Source organism: Littorina saxatilis, linkage group LG4, assembly GCF_037325665.1.
Source record: "Littorina saxatilis isolate snail1 linkage group LG4, US_GU_Lsax_2.0, whole genome shotgun sequence".
NCBI lineage: Eukaryota > Metazoa > Mollusca > Gastropoda > Littorinimorpha > Littorinidae > Littorina > Littorina saxatilis.
In genome coordinates, this window is record NC_090248.1 from 34,674,866 (window position 1) to 34,698,931 (window position 24,066).

The window sequence follows — 24,066 nt, forward strand, 5'->3', positions numbered from 1 at the left end:
AGAACCGACTCCAGACGGATGGGAAATGACGTAAAGATACATTTGACGTAAAGCGAGTGACCCAATTTCACTTGATTTTCCGAACTTTGATGATTTAGATTTGAAGTGAGCGAGTCAGCATTGCACACTCAGAGGATGGGCGGTGCCTCCCTGTTCCGTAAAGCACCCACCGACAAAACTCGCTTTTCGGTATTTTTTAGATAAAGAGAGTATTATCTGACAGCATTGGAAGTGTCATTCTTCAGAATAAATCACACTGATATTGCTGTTTTATATGTTTACTTTGTCTTGTTCATTTTTAGCTTGATAAACAAAAAGGGTCCCTGCCTGAACGTTATATAACATTTAGAGGGTCACCTAGAATCCGTCCTGATTGGTCAAAAAGCCATATGGGGCACTGAATTGGTAATAAATATATATAACAACATCCCTTCACTTGGACCCATACCCAAAATCAACAGATTGCGGACTTTTAGTGCTGAGTGGTGATTTTTTGGGGTGAATAGGTATCTGTAAGGATGCTAGTGACAGTCGGTGAAATTGAATAAGACAAGAGGCGAAGCCTTCAAGGCTCACGTAAGAAATCGACAAACAGTAACACAAACTCAATCACTCCGTCACACACACACACAGTACACACACACACACACACACACACACACACACACACACACACACACACACACACACACACACACACAGACACACACACACACACACACACACACACACACACACACACACACACAGAAAGAGCATAGGTGAAACTGTGCAAGAAAGCGAGACACTAGATCTAGATCTGTCTGTCTGCATGTAGCCTACTTACATGGACACGACTGCCAAATAGTCTCGGCCCGCTCAAAACAACAATCACCGAGACTTTCAGTAATTCCATCGCGTGACGTCTAACCCTCGTACGTCATAATGTGACGTCAATGTAATATGACGTCTTCAAATGTTAAAGTTTCTACCACAGACATACATACATACATACATACATACATACATACGCACGCACGCACAGACAGACAAAAGTTAGCATCGCATAGGCTACACTTCGTGAGCCAAAAAACAATGTTCACGCTGCACAGGAAGCAATAGGGTGTTGATTTTTAGTATCCGTTCAAGTGGAGGGATGGTCTTATTGAACGCAAAAACCAGGCCACATCTGAGATAGTGAGCCGAAATGATGTTGCGGGATGAACTGTGCCTGTGATCGAGTTTATCGTTTATCCCCCAGTTGGTACATGAAGCAGCGTTAAGACAAATATTTGTTTGATATATATTTTTTTAAACCTTCACCGAAGTACGACACAAATCTGGGAAAAGTTGGAGCTTTAGGTGTTAGTCATGGCAATGATCTGCATTGCGGCTCTGGTGGTTTGGGCCTTTAGCCACTTTTACGCCACCCTCCTCCCTTCTCAATGTTGCTATAGTAACACGCAACAACTTCTCCAGGAACTTCTTCGCACCGGTCTGTTTTCGCCAGGGAGGTCTGAGAGTTGATTTTTCGTTATCGTAATAGCCTGTACTCTTACGCTGGTCTCGCCAACTCCCCTCCATCTCCCCTGTTGCTGTAGCAAAGCGAGAGGCTTCTCCAAGGTATTGCACCAGGCCATTGACATGAGTAAAGTCCGGGTGGTTACTGCTCATGAACGCAATGGCCTGTATTGTTGAAAGTATATTTGTGCAATAACCCTATTAATTAGTACCACCGATGAAGTGGTAACGATGTAAAATCGGGAGTGTGTGTGTGTGTGCGTGTGTGTGTGTGTGTGTGTGTGTGTGTGTGTGTGTGTGTGTGCATGCGTGCGTGCGCGCGCGTGTGTGTGTGCGTGTTTGTGTGTGTGTAAGAAATTCCGTGAGCACCTTGCATTTTGTTGTATTTGAATGTATTTAATGTATTCAAGCCAAGTTATATTCATAGTGTACTTCACATGGTTAAAATAAAATCTTGCGTCTTATATCTTGAGTTGAATGTATTGACTACTGTGGCTACTGAACACTTGGTTCGAGTACCTACTCCTGTCCATTCCCCAGTTGCTATAGCAATGCGGAGAAACTCCTTGGCAAAATTGCACAGATTCGTTTTCACGAGGAGAATGGGAGCGCTGATTGTTCGTTATCGCAACGGCCTGTGATGTTGAGTTAAAGGGTTATTATCGATCTCACCGTTTGGGGGGAGGTTCTGGCGAATTTGACGAATCTGAAGAATAACTAATAATGAGAGCTTACATAGCGAGATCCACAAGGAATCATGCTCTCCGCGCTTTACATATTTACTATGGATTTATACACACAGGTTTGACATTGAATGCGTATAAACAATAAAATATACACCTTAGTATGAATATAGACCTTATGTTTTGGACCTTGTCATCAAAAACAAATAATATTTGTTTACCCGAGTGCAACTCTCTCTCACACACACGCACGCACGCACACACACACACACACACATACACACACATACACACACGCACGCACACACGCACGCACGCACACACACACACACACACACTCACACACACACAAACGCACGCACGCACAAGTAAACACACACACACACACACGCACGCACGCGCGCACACACACACACACTCACACCAACGCACGCACGCACATGTAAACACACACACACACACACACACACACACACACACATTTTGTTATTGTTAAAATTAGCGTTTTAGACTTTGCGAAAGCTCTTCGAAGAACCCCCACGACGAACCAAATCACCCTCGTCTGTCGCTTCTCAGCGGTGGTACAGTCAATGACATCTAATGACAAATCTGACCGCTCTTCGAAGGGGTACTTATTTCCCGACCATACCTTTGTTTCTTGCTCGAAAAAAGAATCTGATGTAACTGAGACTTCTCTGAGGCACTCACTTACCTTGTAGAATCAACCAACGGATCGGTGTGGGCCATTCGAGAGGTTTAGAGATTGTAGAGGCATAAACGCGAAACAGTGGAACCTGTCCTGGCGGCCACCTCTTGATAGCGACCACCCGTCTATAACGACCAGTTTTGGGTCGGTGAATTGGGTTTTCGGTACATACAGGTTTGACTGTATACCATACTCTGATGCTAAAGACCCGATATCGAGTTGTTTTTTCTTCAGATGGTTGTAAAAATAAGTCTTGTATTTATCACCGTACTCAGGCCCTGTTCTTTTTTATCGTCACACCTAAAACCGTTATTTCTTGTGAGCGACGCAGCATTAATAGCTGGGACTCCATCCAAGCGTTCACTGCTTTCGCCGTCAAGTCGACGGTAAAGTTGGGCGTTTTAGAGGCTGGGAAAACGACCGGTACAGAAAAGACGTCGTTTATCTTGTCTCAGACATCTCGTTTGGTGATAGCAAGTGGTTTTGGGCATAACCTGTTCAATTTACAATATTCTTCAAAATGGTTCAAGATAAAAACGGTACACTGCCTAAATGATCAATATATTATAACCAAAGCTTATTGGAATTGTTTTTAAAAGCTACCCGTTTAAATTGTACATTTTTAAAGACACACGTATATTCAAAACAAGAAATTCCTCCGATAGGAAAAACACCCCCGTCAAAGAGAAATAACCTTCTCAGTTGGTGGCAGTGAGAATGGTTATTTCCCTTTGACCAACGGGGGTGTGCCTCTATAAGTCCTTGTATAATTTTAATCCACCAATAACTCCCTAACCGTGTGTTTGACTGGTCCCAATTTTTGTAAGGACCGTCTCAGGAATGTATAGAACCTGTTCACCAAGTTTGGTGACGATCGGTCCGTTCATTCTTGAGATCTACTTGCGAACACAAACACACAAACACACAAACACATCGACCGAATCCTATACACACCCCTATACCGGGGGTGTAAATACAACTTGCCTTCCCTTGCGTTGTTTGTTCCCCGACTTTGTTTGTTTGCTTAACGCCCAGCCGACCACGAAGGGCCATATCAGGGCGGTGCTGCTTTGACATTTAACGTGCGCCACACACAAGACAGAAGTCGCAGCACAGGCTTCATGTCTCACCCAGTCACATTATTCTGACACCGGACCAACCAGTCCTAGCACTAACCCCATAATGCCAGACGCCAGGCGGAGCAGCCACTAGATTGCCAATTTTAAAGTCTTAGGTATGACCCGGCCGGGGTTCGAACCCACGACCTCCCGACTGATCACGGGGCGGACGCCTTACCACTAGGCCAACCGTGCCGGTGTTCCCCGACTGATCGTTTAGGGTGTGGGGGGGGGGGGGATTGAGGGGGGGTTACATACCAGCAGTCAGACACTAGAAATACTCATTATATTTCCGACTCACGTTTGTGAAACGTGTGTTGTAGATTACAATTATTCAAGTTCCAGTATTAGAGGCACAGTAAGCCTCCCGTAAACCATCACAGATAGGCCTACGGTCAGGCTTTTAGTACACACAGTACAAACACCCTTTCATTTAAACACTCATTGATTGAGAACATCCTAGGTGCCCTCCGTAAAGATCGAACAATTTTCAAAGAATTTATTTTTGCGTGGTTTATCTTACCCCTGAGCCATCGTGAACCCGTGTGATCCAGTTTCCCTTTTTCACAATGTAGTCGTCAGTTAGTCATTTGAATGCTACTCGATGTGAGCTTATCTACAATAGCACGTTTTTATGCACGAAACAAACAGCTGTGGTTCACAAGAACTCTAGCGATGGCTTTTGACTGTTGAGAGGAACGGTGATATGCATAAACCGTCGTCTGCTACGACCCTTGCGTGACCCTGCTTCCGGGCTTTTCTTTTTTGAAACTTTCACAACTTCGAATTGTACTGATCTTGTCTTGATGAAAAAAGAATTCTTTTGCAAAAATGTGACCCTCCACCACGAAATGAGTCGCATGTCACCTCGCGCGGTTCTGCGCTAGGCTTAATGTAAGTCCGGGGAGTGTATGGTAACAGTGTGAGGGTCACCTTAGTCACAGGCTTATAACTCAAACAGTTTTCGCTCTTTTCTAAAACGGGTTTCACCACTGGATAGAGCATAACAAACTCTTTAGGAAAATGTAAAAATATGAAAATCATGCAAAGGTGACATGCGACTCATTTCGTGGTGGAGGGTCACAAATGTTTGTGTAACAAGCTGTCAATTTATTATTTAGATTTTAAAAGTTAGGTCTAGCGCAAAAACGCACCACGGTCCAAAAACATTCTGATAATCATCGATCCACGGCTATTGCCAGTTTACATCGAGAGAATGAGACCCGAAGGGAAGTAACTCATTTTTGACCTGAGTTCAGGATGGGTCCAAAAAGTGTTCGAGACAATCTGCAAAATTAATTCTTTAAAAATTGCTCGCTGTTTACGTAGGGCACCTAGGATGTTCCCGTTTGGTGAGCGTTCAAATGGAAGGGTGTTAATAGTACTGTGTGTAAAAGCCTGACAGTATCTGTGATGGTTTACGGGAGGCTTACTGTTTTGTGGTGTGTGCGCCCGCAATTGTTTTGACATGTGAAAGCTACCCAGAGAGGGTCAGTGTCAGGACCGGAGGTGGTCCACGTTAGGAGCCGGTCCATATTAGGCGCCCTTGCCCTATAGACACTACCTTATGTGAAATATATTTGCTGAATATGGTAGGGGAGTGGATGACCTTTCCAATCATATAACTGGTTTTACAAAGATCTGCGCTAAAACGTACCTGCTTCGGGTTTTTTTAAAAGTTTTTTTTGTAAGACGATTGGCGCAAAACATTCCCATGATGCACGTGCTACAATGAGTGCTGGCCATGAACTGTGCTCAACAGTTTGTGTGAAGAACTGACACAGGTAATCTTGAACTTTGATAAATGTCTTTGATGACGTCATATCCGGCTTTTCGTGAAAGTTGAGGCGGCACTGTCACGCTCTCATTTTTCAACCAAATTGGTTGAAATTTTGGTCAAGTAATTTCCGACAAAGCCCGGACTTCGGTATTGCATTTCAGCTTGGTGGCTTAAAAATTAATTAATGACTTTGGTCATTAAAAATCTGAAAATTGTAAAAAAAAAAAATCTTTTTATAAAACGATCCAAATGTACGTGCAGCTTATTTTCCATCATTTTCTGATTCCAAAAACATATAAATATGTTATATTTGGATTAAAAACAAGCTCTGAAAATTAAAAATATAAAAATTATGATCAAAATTAAATTTTCGAAATCAATTTAAAAACACTTTCATCTTATTTCTTGTCGGTTCCTGATTCCAAAAACATATAGATATGATATGTTTGGATTGAAAACACGCTCAGAAAGTTAAAACGAAGAGAGGTACAGAAAAGCGTGCTATCCTTCTCAGCGCAACTACTACCCCGCTCTTCTTGTCAATTTCACTGCCTTTGCCATGAGCGGTGGACTGACGATGCTACGAGTATACGGTCTTGCTGCGTTGCATTGCGTTCAGTTTCATTCTGTGAGTTCGACAGCTACTTGACTAAATGTTGTATTTTCGCCTTACGCGACTTGTTTCATTTTTTGGATAGATGTCTTTGATGACGCCATATCCGTGTTTTTGTGAAAGTTGAGGCAGCAATGTCACTCCTTTCAACCAAATTGATTGAAATTTTTGTAAAACAATCTTCGACAAAGTCCAGACTATGGTATTGCATTTCAGCTCGAAATCTTAAAAATTAGTTAGTTAGTATGCTTGTTAAAGTTGTCATTAAAATCGAATTTTTAGTAACAGATTAAACAATGAATGCATTCCTCATCTTCTTCTGAATTCAAAAATATACAGATATGTCATGTTCACTCTAACAGTGTGCTCAGAATTACAGAAAATAGGTTCAGTAAGTACTACATGTATACGATCGCATGCTTCGCGGAGACGAGCGTGATCCATCTCGGTATTGTTAGCCGAGACCACAGAACTTATATATATCATAATATAAGTTCTGTGGCCGAGACTATCTAAATGTATCTCGTAGTCTTGGCGACGACTGGTTTGTGGTGTTGACTAAATGTTTTTATATCGCTTCACGTACGCGACTTGTTTTGTTTTGTTTAGCCAAATGAGTTATATTTCTAAACGCGCTAGAGAAACTGTTGGCAAATTGATTTCAGAGCGAAATATTCGTTTTAGACTTTGTTTGAAATTATGCCAGGTAGAATAATTAACTTATGTAGAAGCATAACCACTAGCCTACAATTCGAAATTCTGGACCCCCCCCCCCCCCCCCCAAAAAAAACAAGTCGCGTAAGGCGAAAATACAATATTTAGTCAAGTAGCTGTCGAACTCACAGAATGAAACTGAACGCAATGCAACGCAGCAAGACCGTATACTCGTGGTCCACCGCTCACGGCATAGGCAGTGAAATTGACAAGAAGAGCGGGGTAGTGGTTACGCTATGCTGCATAGCACGCTTTTCTGTACCTCTCTTCGTTTTAACTTTCTGAGCGTGTTTTTAATCCAAACATATCATATCTATATATTTTTGGAATCAGAAACCGACAAGGAATAAGATGAAAGTGTTTTTAAATTGATTTCGAAAAAAAAATTTTGATAATAATTTTTATATATTTAATTTTCAGAGCTTGTTTTTAATCCGAATATAACATATTTATATGTTTTTGGAATCAGCAAATGATGGAGAATAAGATAAACGTAAATTTGGATCGTTTTATAAATTTTTATTTTTTTTTACAATTTTCCGATTTTTAATGACCAAAGTCATTAATTAATTTTTAAGCCACCAAGCTGAAATGCAATACCGAACCCCGGGCTTCGTCGAAGATTACTTGACCAAAATTTGAACCAATTTGGTTGAAAAATGAGGGCGTGACAGTGCCGCCTCAACTTTCACGAAAAGCCGGATATGACGTCATCAAAGACATTTATCAAAAAAATGAAAAAAAACGTTCGGGGATTTCATACCCAGGAACTCTCATGTCAAATTTCATAAAGATCGGTCCAGTAGTTTAGTCTGAATCGCTCTACACACACACACACACGCACGCACACACGCACACACGCACGCACATACACCACGACCCTCGTTTCGATTCCCCCTCGATGTTAAAATATTTAGTCAAAACTTGACTAAATATAAAAAGGCGTGTCCAGATGTATGTGATTTGCATATATAATAATATACGCAACACAGTTGTCTGCTTTCTACGTTATATATCCTTGTCATCTCTTTCCTTCTGTCTGTCTATCTGTCTGGTCGTCTGCCTGTCTGTCTGTCTGTCTGTCTCTGTCTGTCTCTCTCTCTCTCTCTCTCAAACACGCACACACACGCGCGCGCGCACACACACACACACACACTCACGCGAGCACACACACGCGCGCCGCGCACACACACACTCACTCACGCGATCACACACACGCGCGCGCACACACACACACACACACACACTCACGCGAGCACACACACGCGCACACACACACACACACTCACGCGAGCACACACACACTGTATGAACACATTTTTCTCTTGAACTGTGTTTGACCCGTTTTATAAGCAGTAATTAAAGAGACATCAAAACGGATTTCATGCCTTGATATTTAAAGATGATTCATTTGTCGATATGATTACGGAGCATTATGTCACAATTATAATTCGAGCTTGCGATTAAATAGTTGGTATTGACGTCTCTCTCTCTCTCTCTCTCTCTCTCTCTCTCTCTCTCTCTCTCTCTCTCTCTCTCTCTCTCTCTCTCTCTCTCTCTCTCTCTCTCTCTCTCTCTCTCTCTCTCTGGGTCCATCTGTCTGTCTGGTTGTCTCTGACTGTGTCTCTGACTATCTGTCTGTCTGTCTGTCTGTCTCTGTCTCTTTCTCTCTAAAAGTTAAAAAGCTAATGTTTCCCAAACTAGCTCAATGATTTATTTTTGCAAGACTAAGTTTGATTTCTAATGCTTACAACGTTGAATCCAATTTTGTAGGTTTCTAAAAAAAATACGTGTCCAATTCATCTAAAAAGTATGAAAAGAAAAAGCGAAGTTTAAACCAAAAATAAAATAAAATGAGAAAACGTCATCAGCCAAATATTAGTTTCAACCACACACGTAGATCATCCAGACTTCTCCGCGATCAGGGAGGGGGGGGGGGGGGGGGGGGGGGGGTCAGGTCGTGCTTCGCCAAATTCTTTACGCTGAAAATAGAAGAGACACTGTTTCGTTCATTGGAATCTTCACCGTCGGAAATAGCAAAGCAATCCTGAGAAAAACGACACGACAAAAGAAAGACGAAGGAAAGCCCGGTGTAACACGAGAAAATTACTCCCACGAAATTTTTACTCCGGAGTAAAAAGTTCGTACGAAAATGTTACTCCCTTTACGAAACAAATACTCCCCCATAACATGAGAAATTACTCTCCACGACAGGTTTGTTCCGAGTTAACATTTTCTGCGAAGATGTTACTCCCCTGACGAATAAATAATGAATAAATTACTCCACCCTAACACGAGCAATTTACTGCCCACGCCAGGTGTACGCAACTTTCACTCCCTTGTCCCATGTTAGTCCTGGTGGTGGAAGGGGTGGAGATAGGGGTAGCGACTAATTGTTTGTGCGAGATCACATAATGGCATTATCCCTTCGCCCGCATCCCAATTTCGCCTGCGAGATTATTACTGGAAGTACAAATTTGGGGAGTAAACATTTTGTGGAGGGAGTAATTTTTTTGTTCCTTGGGGAGTTCTTTTTTCGTACGACAAGTGTACTCGGAGTAAAACTTTCGTACGAAATTTTTACTCCGGAGTCAATTTTTCGTGGAGTAAAAATGTGTTACACCGGTCTCAGCGGTTACTAGCCCGAAATGTCAGCAAGCACTGGCCTGAAATCGATACGAGGACAAACTGAACACGGCGTGCGAAACGGACTGCACGTGTTTTCCCCGTTGTTTCCACTGTCACTGTACTCTTTGGTCAGCGTGTTCTTTTGTCTTTTTGTTCGCTTGGCTGTAGCTTGTGTTGTAATGATGGTAATTTTGATTTGTGGACTATGTGTCGCTGTCCTTTCCTTTTCTGTGCGTTCTGTGTTTCTGTGCGCTGCGGTTCTTGTTATAAAAAATAATCACTGTTGTTGCTACTGTTGCTTTTGTTGCCAGTGATACTGGAAGTGACGCTGGTAGTCTGCCAGTTTGAAATCCATACGAGAGAGAGAGAGGGAGAGAGAGAGAGAGAGAGAGAGAGAGAGAGAAAGGGGGGGGGGGGGGTGGGAGAGAGAGAGAGAGACAGAGAGAGAGAGAGAGAGACAGAGAGAGAGAGAGACAGAGAGAGACAGAGACAGAGAGACAGCCAAACAGACAGACAGACAGAGTCGGAGCACAGGCGGAAGGTATCGTCCACTGGACTACTACTATCACAAAAAGACTACAAGGTACGTAACTCACCTTCGAGTCTTCTGTGTTCTTGGAGTCGCTCCCTGGGGAAAAATATTAGTCAAGACGGTTTGCCTCTTCCTACAGTCTGTGTAAGGTCAAATAAATACAGTTGAATGATTGTTTGAACTATTATGTGCCTTTAGTTTTCAGCTTCCGTCCGCTGCAGGTTGTTTTTAACCATCATTTGGACGAATCTTCGTTTGCGAGCCGCTAATCCACTTGGGGACAAATCATGTATCCGCACCGAATATGCATACCAGCGCTCATTAAAGGCACAGTAAGCCTCCCGTAAACCATCACAGATCTCCCCGAGCGTCACATACAGTACAAGCATGCTTCCATTTAAACGCTCACCGAACGGGAACATCCTGGCTGCTTTCTGTCGAGCGTGAGAAATTTTCAAAGAATTTATTTTCGTGGACTTGGCCCTTTACAACAATGGCGCCTCGTTTTGGTGCTGGACGGCTGTTATGAATATCCCGGAAATCACGCCCGGACAGTAAGCCTCCCGTAAACCATCACAGATACTGTCAGGCTTTTACACACAGTACAAACACCCTTCCATTTGAACGCTCACCAAACGGGAACATCCTAGGTGCCCTACGTAAAGAGCGAGCAATTTTTAAAGAATTAATTTTGCAGATTGTCTCGAACACTTTTTGGACCCATCCTGAACTCAGGTCAAAAATGAGTTACTTCCCTTAAACTGGCGATAGCCGTGGATCGATGATAATCAGAAAGTTTTTGGACCGTGGTGCGTTTTTGCGCTAGACCTAACTTTTAAAATCTAAATAATAAATTGACAGCGTGTTTTCATCAAGACAAGATCAGTGCAATTCGAAGTTGTGAAAGTTTGAAAAAAGAAAAGCCCGGAAGCAGGGTCACGCAAGGGTCGTAGCAGACGACGGTTTATGCGGCATATCGCCGTTCCTCTCAACAGTCAAAAGCCATCGCTAGAGTTCTTGTGAACCACAGCCGTTTGTTTCGTGCATAAAAACGTGCTATTGTAGATAAGCTGACATCGAGTCGCATTCAAATGACTAACTGACGACTACATTGTGAAAAAGGGAAACTGGATCACACGGGTTCACGATGGCTCAGGGGTAAGATAAACCACGCAAAAATAAATTCGTTGAAAATTGTTCGCTCTTTACGGAGGGCACCTAGGATGTTCTCAATCGGTGAGTGTTTAAATGAAAGGGTGTTTGTACTGTGTGTAAAAGCCTGACCGTATCTGTGATGGTTTACGGGAGGCTTACTGTGCCTTTAATTGGTCTAAAACATATGTAAATATTGTGCAGCAAAGGTAAGCTACCCACGGGCGTTTTCACTTTCGGTATTAGTGAAGAACCGTTTGCCACTTCATTCAAAATAAGGAAAACGTTATTTTTTGGGTAAGTACTAAATTTATGAATGAACAAGAAACGAGCGAAAAACTAAATTGTTTCGTTTTATAAAATTAGCTGAAAGTAAACATTATTTTTTCAAAATTATATGTAGATATAGTGTGTTGATGCATGTGGTTTTTTACATTTAGTCAAGTTATGACTAAATGTTTTAACATCGAGGGGGGAATCGAGACGAGGGTCGTGGTGTATGTGCGTGTGTCTGTGTGTGTGTGTAGAGCGATTCAGACTAAACTACTGGACCGATCTTTATGAAAATTGACATGAGAGTTCCTGGGTATGAAATCCCCGAACTTTTTTTTCATTTTTATGATTTTTTTGGACTTCTCAAGAAAATGTTCAATATTCAAGCGCATGGTTTAAACAGAAAGTAAAAAGAAGCTTGTATGACCAGTATATCCATAAATGGTTTACAGAAATTGGAACAAAAAATATGTTTTGGAATTATCGAATGTTTAAAGATATTTTTGCATGTGAAGACTATGTCACACACCTGCCATATCAGCAATGTGTTGCAATGATGAAGTTCAGAACATTAAACAACAATTTGCCTGTACAGAAAGAACGTTACCTTAACATCCCGAGGTCAGAAAGAACTTGCACCAAATGTGTATCACAAGACATAGGTGATGAATTCCATTATTTATTTGTCTGTGATTTTTTCAAAGAAGAAAGAGCTGAGTTGTTACCACCTTACTATTGGAAAAAACCTAATGCACTTAAATTTAAAAAGTTGTTTGCTACTAACAAAAAGAAATTGCTAAAGAATATTTTGGACTTTATTAATAGAATCTGTAACAGTTTTTCATAATCTTTTTAATTTTTATTTATTTATTATATTAGCATATATCATGATTGTATTGATTGTATTTATTGTTCAAAATGCCCCCAGGGGTTATGGACTAATAAAAAAAACTTGGGAACCGAGGGACAGGGGCCAAATCGGCGGGGTTTGGTAGGAGATACGTCCACACGGCGAAAAAGCCCACGCGTATTATAATATAGATTTGTCTTGATGTTTACAGGCACTTTCTTTCCCGCGTGTAACGGTCACGTGAAGCACATAGCTCTCCAGGCTTTTGCATGAGATAGGAGCGTTCTCCCACTTGGACACATACCAAAAATGATCCACCAGGTACTTTTAATGATGACTGGAATGTTTGTGTTGAATACATTTTGCAGATTGACTTAGGTATACGTTATGACATTCAGCACACACACACACACACACACACACACACACACACACACACACACACACACACACACCCCCTCACACATACACACACACACACACTCCTACGTCCTCACACACCCTCACACATATACACACACCCTCACACACACACACACACACACACACATACACACCCACATACACACACACCCTCACATACACACACACACACACACACACACACACACACACACACACAACAACAACAACAACAACAACAACAACAACAGCAAAATAGAGAAAGAAAGAAATGTGAAAAATCTTATTCGGCACAGAAAGCAGCAAAGGAAGCTGTACAGTTTTGGTATGTGTCCAAGTCGAAGGATACTTTCATCCCATGTAAAAGCCTGGACGGAAGTACACGAATGGGGATTTAGACGTGGTTCTAATCTGTATTCGTGATTAAAGGCACAGTCCTTCTTGCGAACATATGATGATGTTGGCTCACAATCTCAAATTTTCCCATGCTTTTACATGGGATAATAGACTTCCCGTCCACCTGGGCACCTGTGAACATCCTAACAATTTTCTATTTAGTTTTAACACCGTGTAAGTTTTGTCTAGACACACTAATCTTGAAAGTACGTAGCACTGCTGACAATTTTGATATAGTTTGTTTTATTGACAGTTCGTCTCATTTTCTCTCCATAGTGGGGCTCCTATGTTGCAAAATCATTCAAATCATGCAACAAACACCAAATTAAGCAAATATGAAGAGTTTTATGTGCTTAACAAAACCTGATACAGAGCCATCGCAAAAAATAAAAAATGGGTAGTTTTTAAACAATGTTTCAAAATGGCCGCCAGTGTAAACGGTTGGGTATGTTAGGCATATTTCACTTCATGTGATTAACAGCAAATTTGGCGTAAATGGACATTTGCTTTTGCTTAACAAAACCTGATACAGAGCCACCGTGAAAAAATTAAGAAATCAGTAGTTTTTTTACAATTTTCAAAATGGCCGCCAATAAAAGGGTATTTAGGCATTTTTGATGCTACAAGACATTCTCTTGCAATAGAAACTAACACAAACACATTTTTAAACAAAACAATACATGTATTGTTGGTGCAGAGAATGATTGGACGGTGTGGGTGGCAGGGTTGAAGAATTTGTGGATTACCTAAACTGTGCAAAAATAAATATATTGCACCAATGTTCATACCAAAACGAAAACATTCATTCCTGTGCTGTTATATTCAATGTATGCTATTGAGGGCACTCAACTTGGCTAACTGGAACACTTTTAAGATAAAAGGTGGCCTTTACATGGGTTATTTGACCGCCGCCCAAATAAGGGTACCCCCAAAATAAAACTGATAAAAATGTAATGTATCAACTCAAAAGTCGACTAAAATTCATAATCGCTGTATTTCGAAAACGTTGTTTGTTCTCATTCCGGCAAGTGTCTATACTCAAAAGAAACTTTGGCAGTACTTGAAACAACCATCTGTCATATATACATGCGAAGTCAAAAATATGTGGGATGTAAGTCAACAAACCTGTGGCAGTTTTTAAAATATTATTTCGTGAAGATTTGAAAGTGTACTCAAACGGTTGAACTACGCCTCGTGCGTAGACACACATTCCTGAAAGTTTCAACGCAACCCACTTGGTCATTGCTAAAATACATGGATTTTAGTTGACTTGGGTATCCCTCAAATTTGACACATAAACATCTCATCCGTGAGATCGACACATACATCAGTAGGTACAATGGCACAACACTAGAAATATGCAAGATGGCGAAATAAAACAACCTGTTCTGGATGGATAATCAAGTTGACTTTCTCTTCGTATACAACAGTGACCCAGTTGTGCCTCAGGAATTGTCGTGGGCTTTTTAAAAGGTACCCGAAGTTTTTGTCACATCTCTTTGTCACGTCAAGGGTATCCTTATTTTGACGGCGTAAATGATGATGTTAAAAAAAAATGTGCCAGATAGCGAAGATGCGAGCCTTTAATGGCATAGACAGTTTGAATAAAATGACACAGGAATAAAAGTTTGAGTTGGGGTATGAAAATGGGTGCAATAATATTTTTGCACAGTTTAGATGCTGACAGTTTTCACAGGCATGCAAGCACATTTGCAGAGAGCTGTGCTCTGCAGTCCTTCTTAGCAGCATTTGCAGCGTTTTGTTGTACAGCTCTTCAAGCAGGCACACCTCATGAGTTCTCGGCACACGCTGGATACCTCTTGAAAGCTCGTCCAGAATGACTCCCACTTTCCAGCCTTGAACTGCCAGCCCACAGAGTTTGGAAGTCTAATAGGTAGATGGCTCTTCTCAATCTCATGTCCTGCAGCAGCACCTCACTTGTAAGGGGATTATGGTCAATTTGGCAGCTCTTTTTACTGAAGAGGTACCGTCTAGCACTGTTTACACCCAGTACGTTGCTGGTTTTGTCCTACAAATGTACACCAAAAAGCTCTTGTGCTGCCCTGTCAGTGGTACTCAGCTTACAAAGAGGAGCAGACAACCTGAAGAAAGTTTGAGTGACGTCTTCAAATGCTTGCCATACTTCCCAAGCCTTCTGATTCCCCAATACCATTGAAGAACGACATAGTGTCACAGCCTGTAAGGCTATGCAAAATGGGCAGACAGGGTGACTTCTCTTGGCCAATGGCTTTGGCAATGTGGCGATACACTTCACGAGCAGAAAAAAATGCAACACAGCTGGAATGAGAAGCAGACTGTCTGGCCTCCTCTACATCCATGGTGCAGGAAATCAGCCTGTGGTACCCTTCACACAAAAGATGAAAAGTGACATTTTTATTTGAATGTATTTGAATAATGTTTACTATCTCAGAGAGTCGGTCAAAGCCGGGTTAGCAAGTCTTCACACCAAAATGAAAGAAAATTATATTTCATGAATTCGTATAATTCTTACTGTTTCAGGTTAAAAAACAAACAAACACAGTTTCCAGTGACCCAACTGATTCTGGAATCTTTCTGACCGCTACATTTATTCGCTTCAAACAGTCGCTAACAGAATGTTGACCATAGTGAGGGTTCGTACGTTAAACCCATCAAATTCACAGAGGTCGCTTACAAATGATGTGCAAACATGTTCCAATTAATACAAATAAAAAAATCTTACTGTTAAGATGTATTAGGTAACAAACCTTGATACAGTAGTAGTACTAGTGAAATCGGCTCCCTTCTGTGGCACCGGAATAAATGCAGAACGCTTGTTCCCAGGAACCGGAATGTGGTGTAACTCTTGTAAGTTGTATATATCCTGTAAAAATAAAATTCACACCAATGCACGGTCAACTTAAAATAAGCAAAAGGATGAGAAACAAGCAACAAACCAAAATTGTAAAACTCAAAGAGCGGTACCTCTTCATTTTTCAAAACCACTTATCTCATTTGATTAGCATACACTGTATGCTTTTGTCTGTTACCTACCGTCTTTGAAAGTTTGATCACAACACTGTAAAGACATGGGGAGTGGAGTGTTTTTATCTCCAGCTGGTCATCCTACTATCTGGCCTACCCTCACTCAGTTTTTGACTCTACCCCTCCCCACCTTATGGAAGTCCTTAACGTAGGCAGGACTAATCATTTATCATACCATGAACAATCTGTTTCTCCTCGCCTTTTATTCAAAGTTCGTTTAATCTGTTTAAAATCACCAGCGTGGCGATCATGATTTCCTTACTTGTAATCAACAGATAGATCTAGATCTATCAGCATCACAATCCAGCTTGATGAGCTATTGCAAGATTACTCTGCATTTCAGCGCTTCACCCGATGAATAACAGACCCCAGGGGAGAATTAAACAGTAAAATGATGTGACATTGGTGAATGGATGCGTATTCTTGAAAACTTACCTTCAGAAACGTTGTTTTCGCTCAAATCAAAACACGCAATGTTGCGGAGGCCGCCATCTTGAATTTTCATGCTGCGGATATATAAAATTCTAAAAACGATCAAATTAAATACCAGAACACAAAAATACCCATAAGAGTATTTATGTCATGCATGTGTTATCAGCAGACAACTTCTGGTGCATGGTAAACCATTGAATTTTACATTTGCTGAGTTGGGAATATTTACTGCTGAGCGCTTTTGGTACGAATTTCGTCTGCTGTAAATGCAGCCTTTTATTCCCTATCAAAGACAAAAAAACCGATTTCTGAAGTGGCTCTGTATCTGAAATCCCTTAAATAATTATAAGGAACAATACCACAAAGTATGATGTTTGTTGCAAGATGTGAATGATTTATGAGTGCGTCTGCAACATACGAGCCCCACTACCAGACATACTATACCTGTTTGTATGAAGCTGTGTTCAACACGATCGTCGTTTTCTTTCCTCCCCGGGGACTATTGATCTAAGGAAAATGTAGCGACAGAAAAGAAGTAATCTGGCGCAATTATCGGTACCATCAGCAGGAGACGATCACCCAGCTATCGCTAAATCGCTAAATCGCTGCCCCCCCCCCTTCTACAAGTGATTTTCTTATCCCCGGAATCTGCAGGCAAAAACGTCAGGGAGACAGACAGGCGGTTGGTTCTAACAGATGCTGGTTCGACCAATCAGAAGCCACAATCAGAGAGGACGAGATTTCTAGGACATCTCCTTTGATGGAGGTGTCCTACGGTTGGTTGTAAATGATGCCAAGCGCACCAATCATATGCGGCGATCAAAGCGCGGAGGGTTTCCAGGACATCTCTTTTGATGAAAGTGTCCTGGCTATCAGTCGGTCAATGAATGTCGGCCCCAGAGGGCTAGTTATCTCTACAGAGGGTCAGTAGAGGGAGGGAATACTAATTCGTTATTGTGTTTGGACGAAGGGCAAGTGCTGGGGTTTTAGGCCTGAAGCCATGGACGTTTCAGTTACAATAGTATTACTGATGGGGATAGGGCAGGATGTATGAATATTGCATGACGTCTACAGAAAGGGAAGGACGGGTGACCCCCCGCGGTTTAGGGGTAAGAATTTACCCGATGCTCCCCAGCATGTCGTAAGAGGCGACTAACGGATTCTGTTTCTCCTTTTACCCTTGTTAAGTGTTTCTTGTATAGAATGTAGTCAATGTTTGTAAAGATTTTAGTCAAGCAGTATTTAAGAAATGTTGGGTCCTTTGTACTGGAAACTTGCATTCTCCCAGTAAGGTAATATAATTGTACTACGTTGCAAGCCCCTGGAGCAATTTTTTGATTAGTGCTTTTGTGAACAAGAAACAATTAACAAGTGGCTCTATCCCATCTCCACCCCTTTTCCCGTCGCGATATAACCTTCGTGGTTGAAAACGACGTTAAACACCAAATAAAGAAAGAAAAGAAAGGACGGGTGTGTATTGTACGCTGGGGAGGATTTAGGGCAAGACTAATTGGACTTTCGACTTCCTTCCTGTGTGTGTCTATATTTGTGAGAATGAGGTCGGTTGGAAACTGGATGCGCCAATGTGGCATGATTGCGAGATGTATGGAGGAGATAAATAGACTCCTGGTTATGTTTCAGTGTTTGAATTAATAAGGTTAGTTGGAGAAATAGATTAGAGTGTAAAAGACCAAACGAAGACAGGACCGATGGAACTTTTAATTGCTCTAGTGTTTTCGAGTCAGTTTGAGAATGAGTACATGTTCTCGAACGGTAGTGATGACTAATGCTGACTTAGTTTGTTGCGTTGTCCCGCTGCCGTGTTTGTAAGGAACGAAATCTGTTGGAGAATCAGAATATAAAACCATAGATAACAATTAGGGAACAATAAATGGACTTTTGACTTGCTCTCCTGTTTGACTCGTTGAAGAAATAAGGTCACGTAACGGTGAGCTTTACGAGCTAAAAAAAAACAAAAACAAAAAACTATTGCAACAGGGCAAATCTACAGTAAGGAAGTGCGCGGGACGGGGATGGGGGCAAAGGAAAGATCCTCAATTTTCAAGAAAGGAGCTGTCGATATGTGAGAACTGATGGAAGAATTCTAGCAGGCGTCGTTTGTTTAGATGTTGGTGTTGGAGATCAGTGATGGTTATTATCAAAGTAGATCTAAGCTTGAATGTAAATTTTATCTTTGGAATATTTGCTTTGTGATTCGTAACTGAAATAACCATGGTATTGTGTTGCTTAGTAACTGATGCATGAATTGGCGTCTCGTAGAATTACACGCCCCGGAGGAAGGCCTGGCAACAGGTCGAAAATTTGGGCTGCCACTTGACATTCTTTGTTTAGCTTTTCTTTACCTTGATTTTGTTATATATATAAAACTATTATATTTTTATATATATATTTTTTATATATATTCTTCTCGGGAATGTTTTTCAGCTTTACAAATGTCGATAGCATACCCTTTTCTGCTAACTTCCCGATGAAACAGGACTAAACCAATTATTTTCTGTCCCTAAACACCACAAAATGCCCAAAGTCGAAAGATGTAGTACAAACAGGGGAGTAAAACGAAACAGCCGTTTGTGTGTGCCTGTGAGCTACTGACACAAACTTTCGCATTCGGCTTTTCTTATCTCGTAACTCCACACTAAATACCCCACTTTCCCTCTGAAGTATTGATGTACAAACCCATGGCACTAACATTCATGTAGTCGTTTATAACTGAGGTTGAAAAATTCGCTTCATGACGAGACAAGTATGAATGCCATTCACCCAAACTGAAAACTTCGCTGCCGTCTGCTCGCGTTGTACGGATTAGCTGTTCTCTTCTCCTCCCCTTGTTGCATCCTAGTTCTTCAGTTGTTTCTAGTTTTCCGTTGATGTTGTGTTTTGGTCTTCTTCATAAGTAGTCTTGTTCAAAATTAAAAAAAAACTCAAACTTCTTTTTGTTGTATACGAATGAACTAATAAAAAGCTGTTTAACAGCTGTGTTGTCAAATCGAGTTTTTTTTTCCAAAGTCAGTGTGGCGCCTGCGCAAAACTAATGCGCATAAGAAACGGCGTCTGCTATCAAAACCTGAGATCAACGCATCGACGCAAAAACTGTCATTTTGTAAGTTTGGAACAACAAATCAAGGTCAGAACAGCTATATAATCGCTATTGTATTTTCAGCGTAGCAATATGGTCCGATATTTAGACTCGAACAAGTATAATGCGACTCGTCGGCATTACTGATACTTTTCTCGTCTAAATATCGGACCCTATTGCTACGCTGAAAACGCAATAGCTGTTAATAAAATTTTCTTTGCTGGGATTATTAGCCGTTGTATCAACAAGCAGGCGAGGGAATACGGAAATTGTCTGATGTGTTTGACCATGTTTGGAAATTATTGGCTGCTTTTCACTTGCCTGTCTGCGTCTTCTGGCACAGTTTCAGTATAATGGGGAGACACTCAGCAGCTGAACACACAGGGGAAGGGGTTATGAATATTGCATGGTACCGACAAAGAGGGGAAGGGCTCGAGAGACCGAGATAATTCATATTCATTCCTTTCCTGAAAGGTCAATCGACTATGATGAATTTGTTCTTCTCGTTTTGGTGACGGGGTACTTATCTTGTCATGTTTCTGTGACCGTGGGGAGGGGTAGGGGAGTTACTAGACTTACTGAGTTGCCTGACGCAATTTTGTGGTTGGCGTCGAATCAGCGAAATTGGCCATTCGTTTTTGAAGTTCCGAAGACACCCCTCCCCCTACATCACCCCACCCCTCTCTCTCTCTCTCTGTCTCTCTCTCTCTGTCTCTCTCTCTCTGAATCTGTCTCTGTCTGTCTGTCTGTCTGTCTGTCTCTCTCTCTCTCTGAATCTGTCTCTGTCTGTCTGTCTCTCTCTGTCTCTCTCTCTGTTTCTCTCTCTCTGAATCTGTCTCTGTCTGTCTGTCTGTCTGTCTGTCTGTCTCTCTCTCTCTCTCTCAGTCTCTCTCTCTCTCAGTCTCTCTCAGTCTCTCTCTCTCTCTCTCTCTCTCGCTCAGTCAGTCTCTCTCACTCTCTCTCAGTTTCTCTCAGTCTCTCTCTTTCTTTCTCTCTCTCTCTCTCTCTCTCTCTCTCTCTCTCTCTCTCTCTCTCTCTCTCTCTCTCTCTCTCTCTCTCTCTCTCTCTCTCGCATCAAACATTCGGCGTTGTTTATTATGTGTCTCCATGTCTCTTTTTGTTGCTGTTAGTAAATCCAAGCTTCAGTCACGTTCCCCCTTAGCTGAACAGCTTTTTAATGTCTAACGTTTCGGAAAGAACCGGTGATTTTCATTTGAATGTACTTTGAAAAACTAGTGAGGGTATATTTCTGCTCGGAATACATTCCCAGAAATAATGGACTCAATTTACTCCTGGCAGTGGAAAATTGGCCGTAGCAGAGACATACAGTGATCTATGTCTCTGGCCGTAGGGGGGGGGGGGGGGGACCATGCTTCAATTCGGACAGAAAGACTGGCCCTCGACCATTAATTTGGTTAGTCTCGTGAGATATTGCAGCATTCACTTACTCGGCAGTCTTCTAAAATAGAGGTCACTGTGGTGCTTTCACTTCTGGTTCCCACAAGAGATGGAATTTTGGAGGAGGTGGGTGAAAAATGTGCGGCGGTGCCCTCATAAGAACTGCACTGACGAGAAAACTCTTCTCAGGTAAGTGGAGCTAGTTGTGGGAAGGAAAGAAATGGACAGAGATTTGAGAGATTTTTCTCACTGAACGTTTTCTCGTCCTCCCCCTTCGGGCCAACACCCCCACAAATGGCCCTGTTTCCTTTATTTTTTGACACAGCCAGGGTTGCTGCTGACCTGTTCACACGTGCGGATTAGGCCGATTTTGAACGCCATACTGTTGCAGACCTCTACGTAGGAATAGGATGATGCTGAGTTTATGAAGTACTCTCTCTCTCTCTCTCTCTCTCTCTCTCTCTCTCTCTCTCTCTCTCTCTCTCTCTCTCTCCCTCTCTCCCTCCCCCCTGCCCCCTCTCTCCCTCTCTCTCTGCAATCCTAAGAAACTGTATAATAATCCGACTTACTTTTCACCATATTTGTTTGGTGCACTCATGTGGGTTTTCGTAACGTTGGCGTCACGTGACGTAGCTACCTGCTGCTGGTAGGTGGACAGCCTGAGGTTTAGCTTCCGGCCTGTGCCTGTGCCTGTAGTTGACTAGTCTACCAGCTGCTGTAATAAACGTTTACTTGGATATCCTGCTAGCGAAAATTATGGTATAATGTTGGAAATCAGCTTCCGCGAAGCGAAGTGAACTGTTATTGTTTTGTGACTTACCACCATTGTAAAACGTCAAACGGCAATGCAGTGACCGTACAAAAAAATGTGTTTAGGAAGAAAACACATTGTCAGATTCATGAAAACATGAAACCAGACGATGTACTGTTTATAATGCAAAACAAGTCGCGTAAGGCGAAATTACTACATTTAGTCAAGCTGTGGAACTCACAGAATGAAACTGAACGCACTGCATTTTTTAACAATGACCGTAGTCCTCCACTCGTGCAAAACGCAGTGAAACTGACGAGCCTGTTCAGCGCGGTAGTGGTTTCGCTGTGCTGCATAGCACGCTTTACTGCACCTCTCTTCGTTTGAACTTTCTGAGCGTGTTTTTAATACAAACATATCATATCTATATGTTTTTGGAATCAGGAACCGACAAGGAATAAGATGAAAGTGTTTTTAAATTGATTTCAAAAATTTAATTTTGATCATAATTGTTATATTTTTACTTTTCAGAGCTTGTTTTTAACCCAAATATAATATATTTATATGTTTTTGGAATCAGAAAATGATGAAGAATAAGATGAACGTAAATTTGGATCGTTTTATAAAAATTTTTTTTTTTTACAATTTTCAGATTTGTAATGACCAAAGTCATTAATTAATTTTAAGCCATCAAGCTGAAATGCAATACCGAAGTCCGGCCTTCGTCGAAGATTGCTTGGCCAAAATTTCAATCAATTTGATTGAAAAATGAGGGTGTGACAGTGCCGCCTCAACTTTTACAAAAAGCCGGATATGACGTCATTGGAGGTATTTATCGAAAAAAAGAAATAACGTCTGGGGATATCATTCCCAGGAACTCTCATGTAAAATTTCATAAAGATCGGTCCAGTAGTTTGGTCTGAATCGCTGTACACACACACACACACACACACACACACACACATACACCACGACCCTCGTCTCGATTCCCCCTCTATGTTAGAATATTAGTCAAAACTTGACTAAATGTAAAAAGAGAAGAGTTTGTGACAAAGTTTTGTTGTTGTTGGAAATGACACACAAGGTTGCAGTGATGAACTGTGAAGGTGATACATTTGAAATTGAAACTAATTTGGACGTGATGATCACTGCCTGGTAATGAGTGTGTCAGTGAAATGTGTCCTTGATCCCCACTGCACAATGAATAGCCAATCTGAAAGTAAAAACTTGCTTTTTGTGCGTGTGTTTCAGGAGCTGAAGCGAGCAGCGGAAGATGCCATGAAGCAGTATGGTCACTACAAGGAAAACATAGACTACGAGGTAAGACATTCATGCAAGCTTGGCTCGTTCCGGATACAGTGGAACCCCCTTTTAAGACCCACAACCGAAATCCCCCCCCCCCCCCCCCCCCCCCCCCGTTTAAGACCTTGCTTTTCCATTTTGTTGTTGTACATAACCTCTGTAAATTTAACTCCGTTTTAAAAGTACATTCTGTTTAACACTTTCTACCCCACCGATGTTGCCCAAGTTTCTTTTTAGCCGAGACCAGCTGTGCTGCAGCAGGTCACTCAGAATTGTAGTAACTGTGTAGTAACTGTGTATCAACACGATGGAATGCAGGCGTTAGATCGGCGTTACAGGAAGCGACTGAAGCTAACAGTCTGAGCGGATATATCCGAACCAGGTCAAATAGAGCCATATGAGTGGGAACGGATATATCCATGCCTGGGAGACAATGAGTTAAGAGCTTATTTTCTCAAGTCTTAAAAGGCAGGTTTACACTTTTGAGTCCAGGCTTGGTTTTTTTTTATTTGCTGCTCTTTCAGCTTTAATTGTTGTCATTGTATTCGTGTATCTTCTTCGTTGATTGTTTGTTTGGTTTCAATGTCTGTTATTCTACACATTTTTGCTATCGTGGTATTGATGGATTGATCATCATTACTACGTTGGTTGTGGTGATGCTAACGATCCTTTTTACATTTAGTCAAGTTTTGATTTTCTTTGCAGCTTAGTTGTA

The 24,066-nt window shown here is 41.6% G+C and overlaps 1 protein-coding gene across 1 annotated transcript in view; it reads left to right on the plus strand.

Annotated features, from left to right (window-relative positions):
- LOC138965574 (voltage-dependent calcium channel subunit alpha-2/delta-3-like) overlaps positions 1-24,066 on the plus strand; it is a 315,504-nt gene that overhangs the window by 232,711 nt on the left and 58,727 nt on the right. Inside the window, exon 4 of the mRNA XM_070337759.1 lies at positions 23,301-23,369. Coding sequence (XP_070193860.1) covers positions 23,301-23,369 — 69 coding nt within the window. The remainder of the gene's footprint in view (positions 1-23,300; positions 23,370-24,066) is intronic.